Raw genomic sequence first — 17,893 nt, 5'->3', positions numbered from 1 at the left:
GAAGGAAAAAATAAATAAATAAATAAATAAATACATATAAAAATAAATAAATATAGATAGATAGATAGATATCTCAATAACCCCATGTGGGATATTATCCCCTACCACCTTTTCCTCCCCTAGAACTGAGCTTCTGGGACATCTTTCCTCTATTTCCAGTCCCAGACAGGAAAAAAGAGGACATGTGTCACCATGTTCTAAAAGTATTTCAGTAAGTACATACACTTTATCAAACCAAATGTTTCACAGTTTCAAGTTCACTCTTGACTGAGCAGAAAAGCTTATTTATTTAACTTACTTTACAGTACTGAAAGCTTCAATGCACTAGTTTTTCAGTAATGACATCCCAAACATTAACAGGCTTCTCTATTCCAAAACCAGGGTCAGATTCTAGCGCAACAGTCAAGCGTTTCAGATCATCAGGTAAAACAGATATCCTTTCACTGTTTCAACTCCAAATCTGCTGGATCTAAATATTATCAAGTTTTCCATTCACATTTTCTGCTTTTTACTTTTTGCATTTTTACAAAACACAAATTAGGCTTGTTTTGTTTTTACATTTCTATAGAAGAAAAGAAGATGAACGAGTAAACAAAGATTATTAGTTCCTACTACTGACAAAGCTGAAGAATCAACTTCACTACAAATACAACATATGTAGCTGAAAAAAAGCTTTACCAAATTCAGCAACCACCACACATCTCATACCTTGTTATTTTCAGTGGCAACAGTTGCTCTAATACTATTTGCAGAAAGGAGTACTATCTTTTCATTGGTTAATCCCAAGAACATGGCTCGTGGATGATGTAGCGAAGGATTCTTTGAAAACAAGAAAAATACTTTAGATATTCAAAGCCTGTAAAGCATGCTGAAGGTAGCATTTAAGGGTGTACAGTACCTGTGCATTTCTATAAGGCTCTGATTCACTCCACTTCCATTGATAGAGTTCTCCTTTACTGCTAACTGCCACAAGCTCAGAATACAGAGCTCCAATAGAAATAAACTTTGTTCCATCCTACAAGTACAGAAATATGAAGTCTAAGTCAGCACTATTACAAAATCTGCATATCAAAATTTTAACATAACAAATTTAAATATAAAAAATGAACTTAAGTTTTTTTTCAGCGTGTCAAAGAATTTTGGACTTGGAAATAAAGATGAGCTTGTCATAAACCAAGCACATCCTCAAAGAAACAAGTAGTACTACCTCCACATAATTTCAGAACAAAATACTGCTTATCAAACTAAAGATGGGAAGACCTCCGACTTGTGGCATTTCTAAAAGAAATGTTTCCCTCTAGAATTCTGGCCTTTTGAAATGAACAGAAAAGCAACCTAATTGCCTTAATCTTCAGTATGCTCATGAAGATATCTTTCAACAAACTTCCAATTCACTACCTCAGTTAAATCTTCCACTTCCAAAGGCAAACAGACAACAGCAAACAAGATCAAGTTCTAAAACTCAGTGTGCTAAATGTCACTTCAATCCATCACTGTGACCCATCACGCTGGACAAGCTTCCAATTACAGGTTACGGGTTTCTTTTTTGCTTTTTAACACTTCAGCTAGTTCCATGTGGTATTTTCCCACTACTTAGCTAATACCACTTTGCTCAACTGTTTCATCTTGCACATTACCTGGATCTCACAGGCCTTTTCTCTTAGATTTGGCTGTATGTTGCAGCGCCTATGCAATTACAATCTCATTTTTCCAAGTTCCTGTTTCCCATTGCACTGATGGGAATCCCAACCTACAAACCTGTGAATTTGAAGAACTTGACAAAATACTTACTGCTGTTTACTGAGAACGAGTAAGGCCAGCTAATTCATTGCTCCTCAGCAACTGCTGAGTCAACCACGTTCTTTCTAATAATCTTTACACAAACTGAAAGTTCCCTTCCACTGAAGGGAAAATACAGTGTAAAAAAAATGCTAAATTAAATTAGCATAATCAAATGTTATAAAATTCTATCTTTTACAGCTTCAAAACCTGTTTTCGCTACACTAGATATCTGCTGGACCAGTATCCTTAGCTGCCTCCCTTGTATCGCAAAAGCCAACAAAGCAATCGGATACCTTGTTTTAAGTAATACAGTCATCCGATGGGAAACTGAACTCTCAATGTGAGACCATTAGAAAAAGAACAAACAGTAATTTATCTGTCCCTTCAGTTAAGAGGCTTTCCTTTCAGCTACAAAAGTTTTCAAGTGAAAACAAAGGTTTTCAGTTTCATCAATCTAGATTCACATAGTTCTCTGTTATTTGTGTGCATGGAGTTGCATATTTCAAGAGGCATGAGCGTATCCTTCAATGACACAGTACTCAGTGCATCTCTAACCAATAGCTCAAAATTCTGAATATCTTGGGAAAGAAGAAAGAGAAGGCTGCAGGAAGGGACAGGCGAAGTCACAAGAATTCTGTTTTATAGTACAATAACAGGCTCAAGTACTAGTTAAGTCATAAGAGAACTATCGTGTTCTGGAGGGCATCTACCAACGCAGTCCACAGACGTAGCAGTAATGCTAACCTGAGTCATGATTAATAATTTCCAATATATAAATACTACATATTCTGAGAAAGAACTGCCATCACAACATATAGCAGTCTGAGGAGATGCATCTCTACTTCATCAGGGTAAACGAATCTTCAAGTTATATGGCCTAATGTCTCAAAGTTAAGTATAGAAAGCAATTTTTGCTACAAGAAAATATCACCGGGACTTTTTATCTTGCTTATTTAAAAAAAAGTTATAAAATGAATTAACAGTTTTATACACACAAGGTAAAACTAGAGACCTGCCATTCGAAGCCCTTCTCCCCCTTCCATCAAAATATTAGCACTTGTGATCTAAAATCAGAACCTAGACTACATAAGCCTCTATGAGGCCGTTCAAAAGAGTAACGGCACAAAGATGCATGAACAACATACAAGTCTGGTACTGTAACCAGTCTTGTGTGTTCAGTTATAAACACTGACTTCAGACCAAAGGAATTACATTATTTGCCTTTTCAGTAACCACACAGATACTGTAAACAGATAGAAACAGGAACACTAGAAAGAAACACCCCAGCTTCATAAAATTTGGCCTAATAAACACCAGCTTTCACTTCCATTCCTGGAAAGTTCGTTCATTTCACCAGGCATCTAGATAATTCATCAAGATGATGACTACAAGTACACAGCCTGCAACATATAGCCTGCAACATTCCTATTAGTCTTACATCTCACAGGGGGAAATTTTTCATTCCTTGAAAATGGAATTAGAGATGCTAAAAAGTCCAGCTAATCAAAGTCAAAGGGATTCTTAAGTAACTGTCGATATTCATTTATGTTATTTGCAGTCTTGTTTTGCGTTAACCAGTACGTGCCAGCTTTCATTGCTGTTTCTTACAAGTCTGATCCAATCAAACTGAAAGTATCCTAGAAAAAAAAATGCTAACCAAGTTTTTCTTTATTTCTTGTACAGAAGGATAGTTTAAGCTGTTTCCCTATTGCTTATGAAATTCTTTGAGCATCTAAGTGAAAAAAAGAAACCAAGCCTTGCAATCTACGGTGGTGGCTTCAAAAATACACGAAGGAAGAAATTAAAACAAAAATAATAGCAGGACCATGATTATACCGGTATAATTAATTATTTATAGTTTTCCTAAGTGCATAATAAAGCATATGCTATTTACGTTATCTCACACACACTAAACTGGGAAATTTAACACGGAAATAAAGAGTATTTATTTGGAAGACACAAACAGAAGTCTATTGCAAAACATGCAAATAAAACACAAATTTTCAATACCTTATCTGGCCACCACTGCAAGTCTTCTCCTAAAGAAACAGGACTTTGAACTGGTGTATTCTTCTTGTCCAGGTTTGGTTCCCCTTCCTTACTTGTAGAGCCTCTTTCATTATCAAATGAGGCTCCATCAAGCCACCTTCGTTCACGCAAACGTAAAACGGACTCACGTTCACGCAACAGCTCAGAGTCTCTCTCTAAGGGAAGAAGGAGAACTGGTATGCAATTGGGTCACACCAGTGGGATAAAAGTAAGCCACTCTCTAGTAAAGACCCTTCAGGATGCAACTAACAGCAGTTATAACTACTCACAAAGATTAAAAATAAAGAAGTCCTGACATGCAACATTCAATAGATTAACCCTTTCAAGCATATGTACTTTAGAATTACTAAATATAAAAATAGTAAGATAGAAATAAAGAAGTCTTATAGTTTGTGTACTAACAAAATGTGAAAGCATATTGCTTACTTTTCATTTAAATTATAAGAGGCCAAATACATTTAACATAGCAACTTAAAGTTTTAGAGTACAATATGCAGAGTTTTGTAGTAATGTTTTATTAATCTAGTTAAAAAAAAAAAATCTAAATCTATACCGTCTGTTAGATACATTTAAGCAAACCAAAAAAGAGTATTTATTAGAGAGTTTCATAACAACTTTCCCCAAAAAACAATAATTTGAAAAGGTTAAAGAAAGCAAGCATAAAAAAAAGCTCTTGTATAAACTTTTGATAATCCAACCCCTTTTGTTGAAAGCCATACTCTATAGGACTGGATTTAATAAGTTAAAGTGTATCTGTTTTGAGTAGATCAAATGAAAACTTTTCAAGAGTCAGACAAGTTTTAAAAAGGATCCTTGTAGGAAAATGTTCCTTACCAAAAGGCTTCCCCTCCAATTGGCCTACAAACTGTCTAAAGCCAGTACTCTGCAGTTCGCTCATGCAGATAAATTTTTTAAATCAGGTAATCAAACTAACTTTCCAACAGTCAACTATGCATGGAAAATAAGGATTATAAAATTCGTGGTAACGTCTTATATAGAATAACCTTAGGAAAGGAAAAAAAAGGAGGAATTTAGAAGGAGTTATGTCAGATGCTAAATATTTGTACATGCACATAATGCATTTAACGTATTAAGTACTTCATTTATGTTCACAAAAGTCAATTGGAATTACATGTATGAGATGACCATGTTACTGTATCATAGTTTCAATAAATTACTCCAAGTCTTGGGTCTTTTGCTATACTAGACAAATGGGAAAGCTTTTACATAAGCCAAAAACAACAGCTTCTCTTACAAATATATTTCATGTTGTACTGTACTTACTATCTTCTAGCAAACATCACACTGATCCTTGACTAATAATTTTGTAACAGCACTTAAGTGTTCAGCAATTAATATACTATAACAGGTTCACAAAAGGCAACAGAACTGTACTAAATAAACAATGACAGCAGAGGTTGGATTAACAGTTTATAAATACCGTGGGCATTTGTGTAATAGCTTCAAAAAGCTAAGAAATTACTCCATGTTCTATTAAGTGTAATAGGCTTTACAAAAACAGGTAACACACCTTAACGCTACTCAAGGTGTTCATTACCAACTGTACGGAGTTGTCCCTATCCAACTACAAAAATGCTTCCAAAAAGTAGAATATAGATATCTTCTCCCTCCCTTGTATCTAAACATACTTCTCCTCATTCCATAACATTAATCTCTGTCATGGAACACCTTAAGAAAGTGTAAAGAACAGTGCATAAAGACCAATCCCCCTCCCAATCTGATTAAGAATGCTGCATGTCATCACTTGTTACTGATTTCTGAGCAAAATTAAATATTCCTAATGCAACAGATGAGTTAGTAGGTACTTATACTACACATTTTAAAATAAACTTATCACGCAAAAATTTTACAACGCTTCGCAACGTCAGTGATCATCTGACTATCAAGGTTCTTACAGAACTTACCTGCTCATATTCAAAGTCATTAATAATTCTGATCATGAGTAACAGTCTACTTATCTACTCTATATCTTTGACAACATATTACAGTCTACTTTCACACTAGATCAGAATCTAAACCACCAGTGTGTACTATCATAAACATTTTGCACAGAAAACTACTTATTACAAAGAAAAAAAGGTGCAAAATTACCTCTGGATGAGCCTAGCCTGGAAAGCGATGAGCGCCGAAAGGATGGATAACCAAAGTAACTAATATCTTCTGAAAACATAGCATCAGCATCAATAATGACACTTGGGTGAGCAGAATGTATGTCAGCATCCAGAAGAGACATAAGATCCTCTATAAGAGGAGACAAGGGTCTTAAGTGAATAATCAGCTACTTAAAACATCAGCTAGAGAGACCACCAACTAGGTGAATATCAAAATTAAAAAAAACCCTACCTATTAATTGAATTTCTGCTCTTCAGATTCACCAGTGCAAACTGATGTGCCTCATCCACATTTACGATCAAGCGTGGTCGACTAGAGCACAGACCCAGCTTCCCTGCGAGAACTGTTCCCTCACTTATCTAGCCACATTTCCTAAACGAGTCTTACCTGAAACAAGTCTCAGTAACCCAGAAATTCAAATCTTAGCTTTTTGCTTGGAAGAATGAAGTGCCAAGGTAAATATACATACATACAGGTGCTCACACACTTACGCACATACACAGAACTCCAAAGATGACCTAGATTTAAGGAGGATAAAATTGATGATGAAAGCTGCCCCTCATAGAGTCTCATCTTTGATATCAAAGAGCATACATTCCTCCATGGAACATTTCTTTCAGAGAATGACATTTGTTCAGTTCACAAGCTGGTAGATGCCGCTCTCAGTGCAAAGCTTTAAATGGTAGCAACATTTAAAACAACAACAGTTATCTGGAAGAAAGAACCATTGTTTTATACAAAGATGAACCTAAATACTGTAACAATCTTGGCTACTACTAAAAAAAAAAAAAATCATCTCTGAGCTATCAATATCCTTCTGTGTAGTAAAGCATAGATGCTATTTGCACACAGAAGAGCCTCCTAAAAATTCACGCAACGCTTCAGTGAAGCCCAGGAATATGGACTGATAATACAACCAAAAGCACATTATTTGCCATGGATTCATTTATTGAAAGACTTTGCCTGGATAGATTCTGATCTGAAACTGAGCTCTCATTATGCCCTTTCCCTTAAGGGGAATCATAAGGTCTCTCCTCTTCTCACCTGCGTATTTGTATGAAACGTTCAGGAATTTGATGGCTTCAGTATCTCTAACTCTGTGAAGTTTGGATTAAACTGTGACAGTGAAGGGACATAAACGTGCATTTTGGTATCCTAAGAAACCAAAGTCAAACAGGATTCCACCACTCATTTCTTGATGACATATGTTTATTCAGGATATTACCTATATTACCTAACTTGAAATTCATCTTCAAAAAATAAAAATAACTAAATAAATTCCATACACCTAGTTGTCGTCCCAAAAGGGAAGTCACTGAACATTCAGTTTTAAACTGATCCCTATATTACACTCCAATTTCAGTCTTTGCTGCAAATCAAAACAAATAGTGCTGCAATACAAAACAAGTCTCTCTTGCCTCTCCTTCAGGAGGGAGAAAAAAAAAAAGAAAAAAAAGAGATTTTTAAACAAGCTTGTCTCAGATTCCAAAAAATCTAAAGTTGTCTAGATATTCTGGATGTCGCCAAAACTATGTTTCAAGAGTTCCAGTAGTGAGAACCAGCTATATGAAGAAGTTATGAGCGGACATGCACAAACTTGACCTATAAAAATTATATTAAGCTCTAGAGAACCAGAAAAGATTAAAAGAAACAGAAAGCCTAGAAGCAGCCTCCAAAACAATTTGTTATGGGCTAGAAAATTAATCTAGACGCCTTCAGGTCTTTTCTATGCTAACTAATTATGATTTATGTAGGTTTTTACCTTATTTTCCCCAGGTACCTGCTATATATCAAACGCACACAGAATCTTCTTACATGACCATTGTAAAACAAAAATAATATGACTAGATTAAAAAACAAAAAACCAAAACCAAAAAACACACCCCAAAGTATGTAAGGCTCTAAAATAAAAACAGAGACATTTAGTAAAGGCAGTATGTGCAGAAAAGTAGAACTTCTGCTCTTCACTTAAGACATTTTGAAGATCTCTGAAAGAATGGAAACTACTTTGGTCATCCTGACCCTCATCCCGACAGCCTCCCCCCCCCCCCCCCCCCCCCCCCCCCCCAAAAAAAAGAAAGCAGATGTATAATCCTCACAATACTAACTGAGATTATCACAACTGATATACTGACGAAATGATGTATGAAACAAGAATTTTCAAATTTCACAGTAACTGTAAAGTAATTTAGTACTTTTTTTCCTTTTAAAATCAAGTGCAAATTGGAAAAAAAAAGCCTCTCTGCCTTGTAAGATTTAGAGGAGTAACCCCTAAATTTAAGGGTCACAGAGCACCAGACATGCAGAAGGAAGAAAGTAAAAATTAGCATATCCTTTTAATTCAAATGCAGGAGCCTCAAAAGTCCTGAGGCAAAAGTAGTCTTGTCATTTTTTTTTTTTTGTGCTTGGGAGGAACAAAAACAGAGAGCTTTAAAGCATTAGTTTGACATCATTAAAAACAAAAATAAAACCACAAAAACACATACACACAAAAAGATAAAAACCACACAAAAGAAGTTATCTTTCAGAATCACTTATAAAAACCTTATTAAGGATTGAATGTGTAAAGCCGCTACTGGTTACCTACAGTTTTCTCCCATGAACTCTAATGTTACAGGTCCAAAAGAACATCCATAGGCAATACAAGTGAAAATGAGGAGAATGCAAATTTCTTGGAGCAAAAAACTTAAACATTGTTTCTGTGCAGTCAGAAAGGACAGGATGTTGCTCTTTTTTCAAAGAGTTACAGGCAAGGTTCTCTGGTCATCACACTTACCTGAAATCTAGCCTACATGACTAAGTCATAAGGATGAGAACTGCTAAATTTGTACTATTTAATATATCGATGGTAGAGTCATAACAGCACTGACTGCTACTCAACTGGACTTCTCTGCTTTGATCACGTTCTGATCCTGAGGGAATTCATTTCTGTGCAACACACCTAGTTAATTTGCCCATAAAACTTAAATAACATAAGGACAGATATAGAAGGCAGCGCATGCTCTAGCAACTGTGAATCACATCTTTGAAGACAAGGTTGAGACATAGCAGGTTTCATTTCAGTTGTCATTTCCTCCTCCTTCCATACAAGAATTGGGGAAAAGTTAGCCAAGTTTCTGCACAGAGTAAAAGGAGAGTCGAAAAAATACTAATATTAGGAGGTTGCAATCTCTTAAAGGAATGATTAGTCTAAAAAGGGGAGTCTAAAAAGGGGAGAAGCTTTAAGAGTTAAGTCAATGAGGAAGTTGTTTTCTGGCATCTACTTAAGACAGTGAAACCAAACCTGGCATACTACTTTAACCTATCTCAAATACAAGAGACTCAGACTGTAGCCCAGGCATCCTATAATAAATCTGAGCAGTCATAGGTTTTCAGACAGTCCCTACTAATTGATCCCTATGATCTCATGAAGCACCAAGAGAATAGTAATGCTGCAGAAAGCTAGTCAGTACTGGTTAAAATGAACTTCCACTCCAAATGACTACTAACAGTGATTTATCTTCTGAAGGCGGTTTCTGGAGGAAGGCATTCTGGTATGCTTAGAGGAAGAACTCCTGCTTCAAATAAACAGACAGAGTTAGAAGAATTTACTTCCTCCAGTGCATCTGTCTTAACACTGATCACTAAAAATCAAGACTCACATTAAGGATTTTTCACCCCTACCTACGAGTTCAACCAGAGGATTCTTGATTCTACAGCAATATAAAAAAGCTTGTCAAATGCAACTGAAACCGGAAGAGGTAAAATGGATTACAAAGCCTCTACTGCAGAACAAAAAAGCCTCTTTATCTAATCACATGATCATCAAGATAAAGGTGGAGGAAGCCCATGAGCCTTCCTGGTGAACCAGATGAGCAGAAAAAACATCTATTAGAAAAAATATCAAAATATCATTCTGACACATAAAAAGGAAAGCTAATATGTAGTCAGAGTTTAGGTTCCCCCCCCCATACAGCACACCTAACTATACACATGCAAATATTAGATTTGACTAAGTTATTTAGTCAATGCAAAAGATGACTGGAAGTCTTTTCTGAAAAGAAATTGCATGGGATAGTCAATATTTCAAAACTACAGAACTTCAGTAGCAATATTATACCTGTATTTCCAGCATTTCTGTATGAGGGGCATTTGAGATGAAGAATAAATTCTCAGTCTAACTGTAAGATTTGTAAACTGTTTCACTCTCACTTGAGACATTTTGATAAAAAAGCTGCATAACTTTTGCCTAAAAAACCCTGTATCTTAAGAATGCATTAGTAAAAAAACATGCAAGTCACTATTCAATTTTAGAATTAGCTTTTATGAGCAAGGCACACAGCAGTCATCTCAATGAGCAGCAACATACATATGTAATGCTGATGTTACAAAGCCCAGGATCCTAAAAAATTCACTTTCATGTCACCCACAAGTAGAGTCAATAGTTATTCTTTAAATGACTGAACTAATCCCTCCTTACATCCCAGGGCATTTTTTTTTTGTGCATCATGACATTTCACTTCTATAAGGAAGGGCTGTCCTGTATACCTTGCACAGCATGGAACATGCTGTCAATTCTTAAATACAGGAAAATAAGAGCACAGGGTTATTTTCTTATTAGTTTGAAGGATACAAACCTCCAGGAAGGTATGATTCACTTGCTGTGTCATCCCCATCATCTCCATCTTCATCATCACGACTCAACAAATTATTTACAGCAAGGTTTACATCAAGATTTGTTCGCTGGAGTTCCCGAATAATAATACTTCTGGATTTCCCTTGTAAAACAACTTGTGCCTGTAAGAGCAGAGCATAATTAGTTACTGGCCATTCTCAACTCACCATTCGCAAGATAAGAAAGCTTAATTCTAGAAGCAGTCCAACAAAAAGCAAGAATGCTACTATTTGTTCTTCAGAAGTCACACGCAGTACCTAGAGGCAAAGACTCATGCAGATTTTTCCAGATATCTTATGCTAAATACTTAACTTGTTCTCAGCTTAAGTTAGAGCACCGAATTCCAGCTTTGGGGCTGAATTTCCTAATGGGCTAGCATCTTGCCTCTACAAAAGCAGATGCTGCCAGCTCTTACCGAATTTGGAACTCAAAGAGAGAGAGGAACTAGAAGCCACTTTGTCACCGATGTCTCTAAGACACTTTGCCTTCCAGCTCCTATCTTGTGCCAGCTATGCTATATGCCCTCCAAAGCATACGGGCAGCTAATCTTTGGCACACCAACTACTGGCTGTATTCCCAATCATGACCAGAAACTTGTTTTAAACTAAGAATTAAAATGTGTTAACTAGTTACATATTCTGAAGGTATTAATTTATTCAAATGGAGAAAAATATTGTTTTAACAAATTCCATTGAATCACATAGCATAAAGTCCACCAGCTTATTTGACCTTTGGTTCATTAAGGGGTAAAAGCAGAGTAATTGATGCCCAACATTTATCAGTTGCATTTACTAAACCATTAAGTAGAAGTGTCCATGAAGAAAAATTATTAGCATTTTAAATAGATTAAATATATTTAATAACTTTCATTTAAATTGAAATTAAATCACTCCTTTCATCCAGCAAGAAAAAAAAGACATGAATCTGCCCTGCTTCTTTACACTCCTTCAAAAATACTTGATAAGATATTCAAATATTTTAATTTTTTTTACTACATTCCCATCTGCAAATAAACAATGCATGACGTTCTTCATCAAAATTAAGCATAGCCCTCGTCTTAAGGGAATCTTGGGAAATTAAAATTCTGGAATCCAAAAAGATTCATCACGCACATTATGGATTTCAGAACAAAAGAATTCAGCTGGAGAAAGTCAATCTTTTTATTTATATGCCATAATTCCTTGGAGAAAATAAACTGCTATTACAACATTCTCCTGTTCATACGCTATGAGAAGCTGCCAAAAGTTTCTGGCACCAAGACGCTGTAGCTCTTACCTGTGAAATGAGTTCCTCTGGAATGACTGATGCTGGAATCACTGGTTGTGGCTGACTCCCCAGCAGTCCAGATCCTCTGTCACGTCCTGTGCGTATAACTCTGGTCTGCCTTCGGGAATCTCGAGCTCCAGCAGATGATCTACCAGAAGATCCTCCTCCACTTCCACCAACTCCTGAACTCCAGCGACTTCTAGAAGATTTAGATTTTTTTTTTTTAAATAGCAGCATACTTTGAGGATTATTTCAAGAAGTATGGCTTCAGTTTTATTATGAATATTCTGTAGACATCTCTTAAAGATACTGCACATTGACTTCATAGACAAATGCTATGAAAGGATCTCTCAAAACTAACTAGAACAGCACCAGGCAATTGATACAGCTCTGAACTACACAGGAGAAACAGGAAATATGACTCAGATTGAAGTTTGCACCTTTTCCTACTCCTATAGCTGTGTGGATGTATACATACATACCCGCACGCAAACACTCACACACAATTCCTGCAGCTTCTAACAGCAACAGTAAAAGTAGCGTAACACCTAAAACTCAACCATAACCCTCCTGCTATAGAAGCACGTATAAGCAGCAGCTTCGTGAACAGTGAACTGTGTTTCACAGAAGGTCACAATATTCAGATGACTCTTCTCAAATTTTTTGAGATGTGATTTACATTAAGAAACCGCTTAAGATAGCCCTGGAAAAATTAAGTAACCTTGATTGCAAGATACATCTTGCACTAGATATTGCTCTGGCATACGTGGATGGTTTTTGAGAGATTGTACTACTGGATCTATTCCTCTTGGAGTAAACAGCATCGACTGCATACATCAAAAAAGAACATGTAAAATGACTGACCAAACAGCTTTTTCTTTTCAGTGTGTCAATATCCAAAAAGGGAATATAAAGTAGTGCCTTCTAGAAACATACAACTCACCATTATTACAACTATCCACTAACTTCGAAAACCAGAGAACTGTTCCAAATGAATCTATTGTACAAACAAATCTAGATACTCTGTGGTCCTGAAAGGCCAAAAAAGACTCTAGTTTATTCCTCAAAATAAACTAAATTTTGTTGCAGAAACATACTGTAAAGAATACTGCATATGGCATTACTGCTATTCAATCATCAGTATCAGTAGAACTTTTTTGCTGTCAATCACCCTAAGCCTCAACTTCCTTTCATGAAAAATAAAAGATTAAAAATAAGATTTGGAGTCCGGTTAGTAAGGGCAGAGTATTTCCTCTGAAATAATATCCACTGAGATGCAAAAAAGTTCATTTTAAAGTATATCACCTGCAGATATTAAAGCTAATTAAGTAAATAACAATAAAGTCTTATGTTTTATGTTTTGATTACCAATTTTTCTTTTAGACAAGACCATAAAACTACAGAATAACGTCTAAGATAATGTCCTGCCTCAGAGAAATCTGCGTTTTCAGGATCCTAGCCACCAACTATACAGACAATGACCCAATATAAGACAATAACCAATTCAGTGACAACTTCAGCATAAGTGTTTTGTCTCATGAGTTAGAAATAGCTCACAAAAAAGATATTAGTGAAAATGATGGGGGGAGGGAAGCGTGTGACATTAAATTAAATAAAATGAGCAAGTTTGTTTCTAAAGGTGCATTCTTGCTATTGGAAAGGGGGAAACTAAGTTATTCCTACAGAGAAAAATTTTCAATTCAGCTCTCAGCAGGAAGGATGTGGGTGTAAAGAGAAGCTTACATGTTCTGTTTTAGTACTTATTACTGATGCATTCTTCTATTTTAAATTATAAACTATCAGTGACAGACTTGAGAGATCTAACAGTTAAGAGACTTATATTCTTATAACAATTAAAAAAATATTACAAGCATATCCTAACTTGAGCATTAAAAGGTATCACAGGACCGTGTTCTTTAAATTCACATACACTAACTGTATATTGTACTACTGCAAGTTACATCAAATTTGGGGAAAGCCAGTGGGTTAGCACACTACCGTTATTTTTAGTGTAACAACAATCTAATTAAGATGTGGTTTAAAGTTGTTCTTTTAAGAAAAACCCAGAGTGACACATTTAATTCTCCTAAAAGAGGTATGTTTCATTCCCTGACCTCTTTGCAATGTTAAACACACATGCCTTTAAGAGTTCTGAAATCTACTGATCAACCTTGATAGATAAAAAGTTATCTTCACGAAATGCACTTCCCTAGTGTTCATAAATCTTTCTTTTCATTCAGACTTCTCTCAAGCAGGCTTAAATTCACTTGAAGTGCTATAGTCCCTCTGCCAGATCACTAAGTTAGCTGCTTGAGAGCATAGATCTGTTATGAAGAAAAATCTTAAGGACGCAATTATTTCCACTAAAGCTGTTTAAATCTAGAATAAGTATTAGTATGAAAGGGAACTCTTTCTGTTCATTTCTGCTGACCTATTAGTTTTCCAGATATATCCACTGCCCACTAAAATGCTAACAATTTTCCAAATCCAGTGATCTAATCTAAGCACTCTGCAGTTTGCGTGTTTTAGGACTTAAATTAATAAGTATTTCTTTCCTTTAAATATATCCTTTAGTATCCTCTGTTACTCTACTAGTTTGGTGAGTCTCAATCATCCATTTCTGAACTATGCAAGAGAAGAAAGTAGAAATTCTTCAGGGTTGGTCTCCTAAGCACATGGCTTCAGTTAATTTTAACTGATTATGCTCAGGTAAAAGAAAAAAAAAAAAATCAACACATGCCTAGTCTGAGGGAAAAAACCCTACATTTTCCAAATTAATTTTTCAAGCATGACACCATCAGTTTTCCTTTACAGTCCACCACATGATTTAGGCTAGGATGCATGAAGACTTCACAAGAAGTTAGGGCGTGGGTAGGCAGATCTTTCATGCAACTAAATTCCAGATGAAATCAGCTCATTTAGTGAGGGAAACAAATTCATTTCGGGAGGAAAGGAAAAAAAAAAAAAAAAGCTTAAGTTCTTCCCTCTTAACAAAACGTTTATGCAAAACTGCAGTTTCTAAAAGTGAATCTCCTTAGTATAATTAGTAACCATAGGAAGCAGCTCTGTTCAATGTGTTACAAAAGCATAAAATGAAAAGTCCACTGCAATTATGTAATGAAGATTAAGTTACATTGCTATATAAAGGGACACCATCAATTCTAAAGCTAATTATTAAAAAAAATATATAATGAGTTTGTATACTGTATTTTCATGTTCCTTTTTCTATTTTAAAGGTTCTGAGTCACAACCTTTTCCAAATGTTTCCTTCCTATTACTACGTATAATACCTTAACAAACAGCAGCTCATTACTAGGGGCAAGGGAGAAGAGAGCACAATAAAACTGACTACATGAAAGTCTGTCAGTACACATAGTAAAGATTTTTTCCTGTATTAATGCACTCATTTTACTTCATGCTACTATTCTATTAAATTGATAGTGTCCCTCTAAAAAAACTGGATTTCAAAACTGAGGAACTAAACATTCAAAAAAAGTCAACACAGCCAAAACCAAGTTATTCTTCACACATGTACCAGAATGTATGAAGAATGCTCCATATCCTAGGCACTGAAGGGTCACTTGCATATCTGTTATTTTAATAAAATTAATCAGGTTTTTGTTATAGCCTACCTATACAACTGCTGTAATTATACGTTCCCTTACACATACTGCATACAATTTATATATGTGTATACACATATACTCAAATATGGAACAAACAGATTGCAGCCTCAATCCTATCAAAACTTACCCAAGGGTGTTGCCTGCCAGTCTGCCCAGAGTTTCAGAACCAGACAGAAACCATGGGGAGTCACTAGTCCTGCCTGGCCTGGATGTCCTTCCTGCCCCTGAGCCACTGCTCAACTTTGAACTGAAAGTAAAAGATGGTAAATCAGTCACAAAACAATCCCAAATGGGTTAAGAACAAAACCTGGAATCCCAGGTCTAAATTCTCAGGGACTTAGTCTGGTAACATACCAGCTTAAGCAACACCCTTGGGGAATATTGCAAACTAATCTAACTGTATGTTAAGATGTATGCTGAAAAAAATAAAATGGAAAGCATGCCTAACAGATCTTTCTTACATGAGCAATCCATAACAACATAGTTTCAAACGCATATTAAGCTAATTAGTGATTTGAAATAGCCACTGCACTAAGTGTTTTCAGTTAGCGGATATGTACAAATTGTAATTGCCAGGTGTTCTATCTGTAAACCAGAGCCTAAGTACGCTACTTGTATTAAAAAGTTTTACACCCAAATATGATTAGTAGTCCTAATAAGGAGGACTTACCTGGACTGAAGATAATAGATCTAGAAAGCAAGCCCCTCCAGATGGGACCACTTTCAGAGCAGATTCTACATGAGGCTTAAAAATATAAGCCAGTTTCTTTCATTAAAGTTGTTTTGGGGGATTTTTGTTTGATTGTTTCTTTAATTTAAAGAGATCCTGTACCACTTCTTTTAGAACCACATCTACTATTTATTCCTACACCAGTCAAGCTATGCTCTTTGGCTGCATCACTGTAACCACCGCATATCAACTTCAAGTACCCATTTCAAAGGCGTTCTAGCTTAAAACAAAACAAAAAACCATCAAGCTGCTTATCCAGTTCAAAATAATAATTTAATATAAAGAAAAGTATTTCTTACCCATCATTATTATCAGGTTTACCCAATTCCAATCTGTCTGGCTGAACTGAAAAACCAATCCTGCAGACTCTACCATCCTATATTTAAAACAAGAAAACCAAATGTCCAAAATTGAAATACAAGACAAAGTTACAGGAAAAAAAAAAAAAATCACATACACAAACAAGTAAACAGGTCTTCAGTTGCTGAAGAATGTTGATCAATTTGATGTTAAAAGAATTAGCTTTAACTGTATGATTTCAACTTTGTTATCTCAACAGATTTTTGAGTAATTTACCTCAAGAAGAAATGCAGCATGATTTGGTCCCACCACACACTGTTTAATAGTAGCCTGTTCCAATACATTCAAAGGGGGGTGGCTGAAAACAAAAAGTGAGCATGTATAACATTTTTAAACTTTTAAAGTCTGGGAAAAAAAAAAACAAAAAACAAGTGGCATATGGAAGGAACAATGTGCAGTGATGATTACTGATATAGAAACATTCAAGAATGACTAAAAATGTACATTAGTTGAAGCAACTATGATATATTTTCAGTCATTAATCACAGAAAATGCAGAACAAAATCTTAAAAGGTGACAGAAATTTTTTCATTTTATTTGGTCAGTAATAAACAGTAGGGACTATACTTCAAAATTAAGGACCTGTTCTATAGGGTGAGTGTTTAATACTAGACTACATTATGATTGAAAACATAACATTTTCTTCCTTACATACTGTCTTATCTGAAGCATTTCTGAAGTTTAGTGTTAGCATTGAGGCTTTCTAAGGCTGTATCTACAGTGCAATCCTTTACTTCTTGATGATATCAGAAAAAGTTTCCTAGATGGCTTACAACAGTGCCTGGTATGTCTTACCTGTTTAAATTATATTTGTTCAGCTTCTCTGAAACTTCCCTTAATCTGAAACAGAAAGAAATTAAGCTGTTGTTTGAAAGATATCCTCCAAGGTACACAACATTCCCTTAAGCAGCATGCTTATGACGTGATTTTTTTTAGTTAGCAGGGATACTTCAACATCCTATACACTGATTGAACCGAACACCTAATGCCAAATTTAACGATTCAAAGTGCAAAATAACAGTCTCATGTCATTACGCCAGGAGATGGTGAAAGTACATTATGAGAACAACTGACTACCACATTTAATGAAGAAAACATAACTACTAGTTGATGGTGGGAGTCTGCTTCAGAACTGAATGGTGTTCAGCTTCAAATTAGATTTTTGATTTGGAGGGTATTTTTTATTTTAGGGTTTTACACTTCCATCTATTACCATGCTACCCAACCCATGATTTTGCTTGCATTTCCTCAGGGTTAAGCCACTATAAAAAAAAAAAAAATAATAATAATAAT

The 17,893-nt window shown here is 35.5% G+C and overlaps 1 protein-coding gene across 4 annotated transcripts in view; it reads right to left on the bottom strand.

The window, feature by feature from the left end:
• Nucleotides 1–17,893, bottom strand: part of UBR5 (ubiquitin protein ligase E3 component n-recognin 5) — an 87,210-nt gene that overhangs the window by 50,845 nt on the left and 18,472 nt on the right. For 3 of the 4 annotated variants that reach the window (XM_068932889.1, XM_068932890.1, XM_068932891.1), the window contains exons 2-11: nt 17,396–17,440; nt 16,817–16,898; nt 16,540–16,616; nt 15,638–15,757; nt 11,894–12,083; nt 10,581–10,740; nt 5,944–6,093; nt 3,793–4,004; nt 899–1,015; nt 709–819 (exon numbers count right to left, since the gene is read on the bottom strand). In XM_068932889.1, the coding sequence (XP_068788990.1) occupies nt 709–819; nt 899–1,015; nt 3,793–4,004; nt 5,944–6,093; nt 10,581–10,740; nt 11,894–12,083; nt 15,638–15,757; nt 16,540–16,616; nt 16,817–16,898; nt 17,396–17,440 (1,264 nt within the window). The remainder of the gene's footprint in view (nt 1–708; nt 820–898; nt 1,016–3,792; nt 4,005–5,943; nt 6,094–10,580; nt 10,741–11,893; nt 12,084–15,637; nt 15,758–16,539; nt 16,617–16,816; nt 16,899–17,395; nt 17,441–17,893) is intronic. The other variant, XM_068932892.1, reaches the window with a different exon arrangement.

This window comes from Struthio camelus, chromosome 2 (assembly GCF_040807025.1).
Source record: "Struthio camelus isolate bStrCam1 chromosome 2, bStrCam1.hap1, whole genome shotgun sequence".
NCBI lineage: Eukaryota > Metazoa > Chordata > Aves > Struthioniformes > Struthionidae > Struthio > Struthio camelus.
This window is presented reverse-complemented; position numbering and strand designations above follow the sequence as displayed.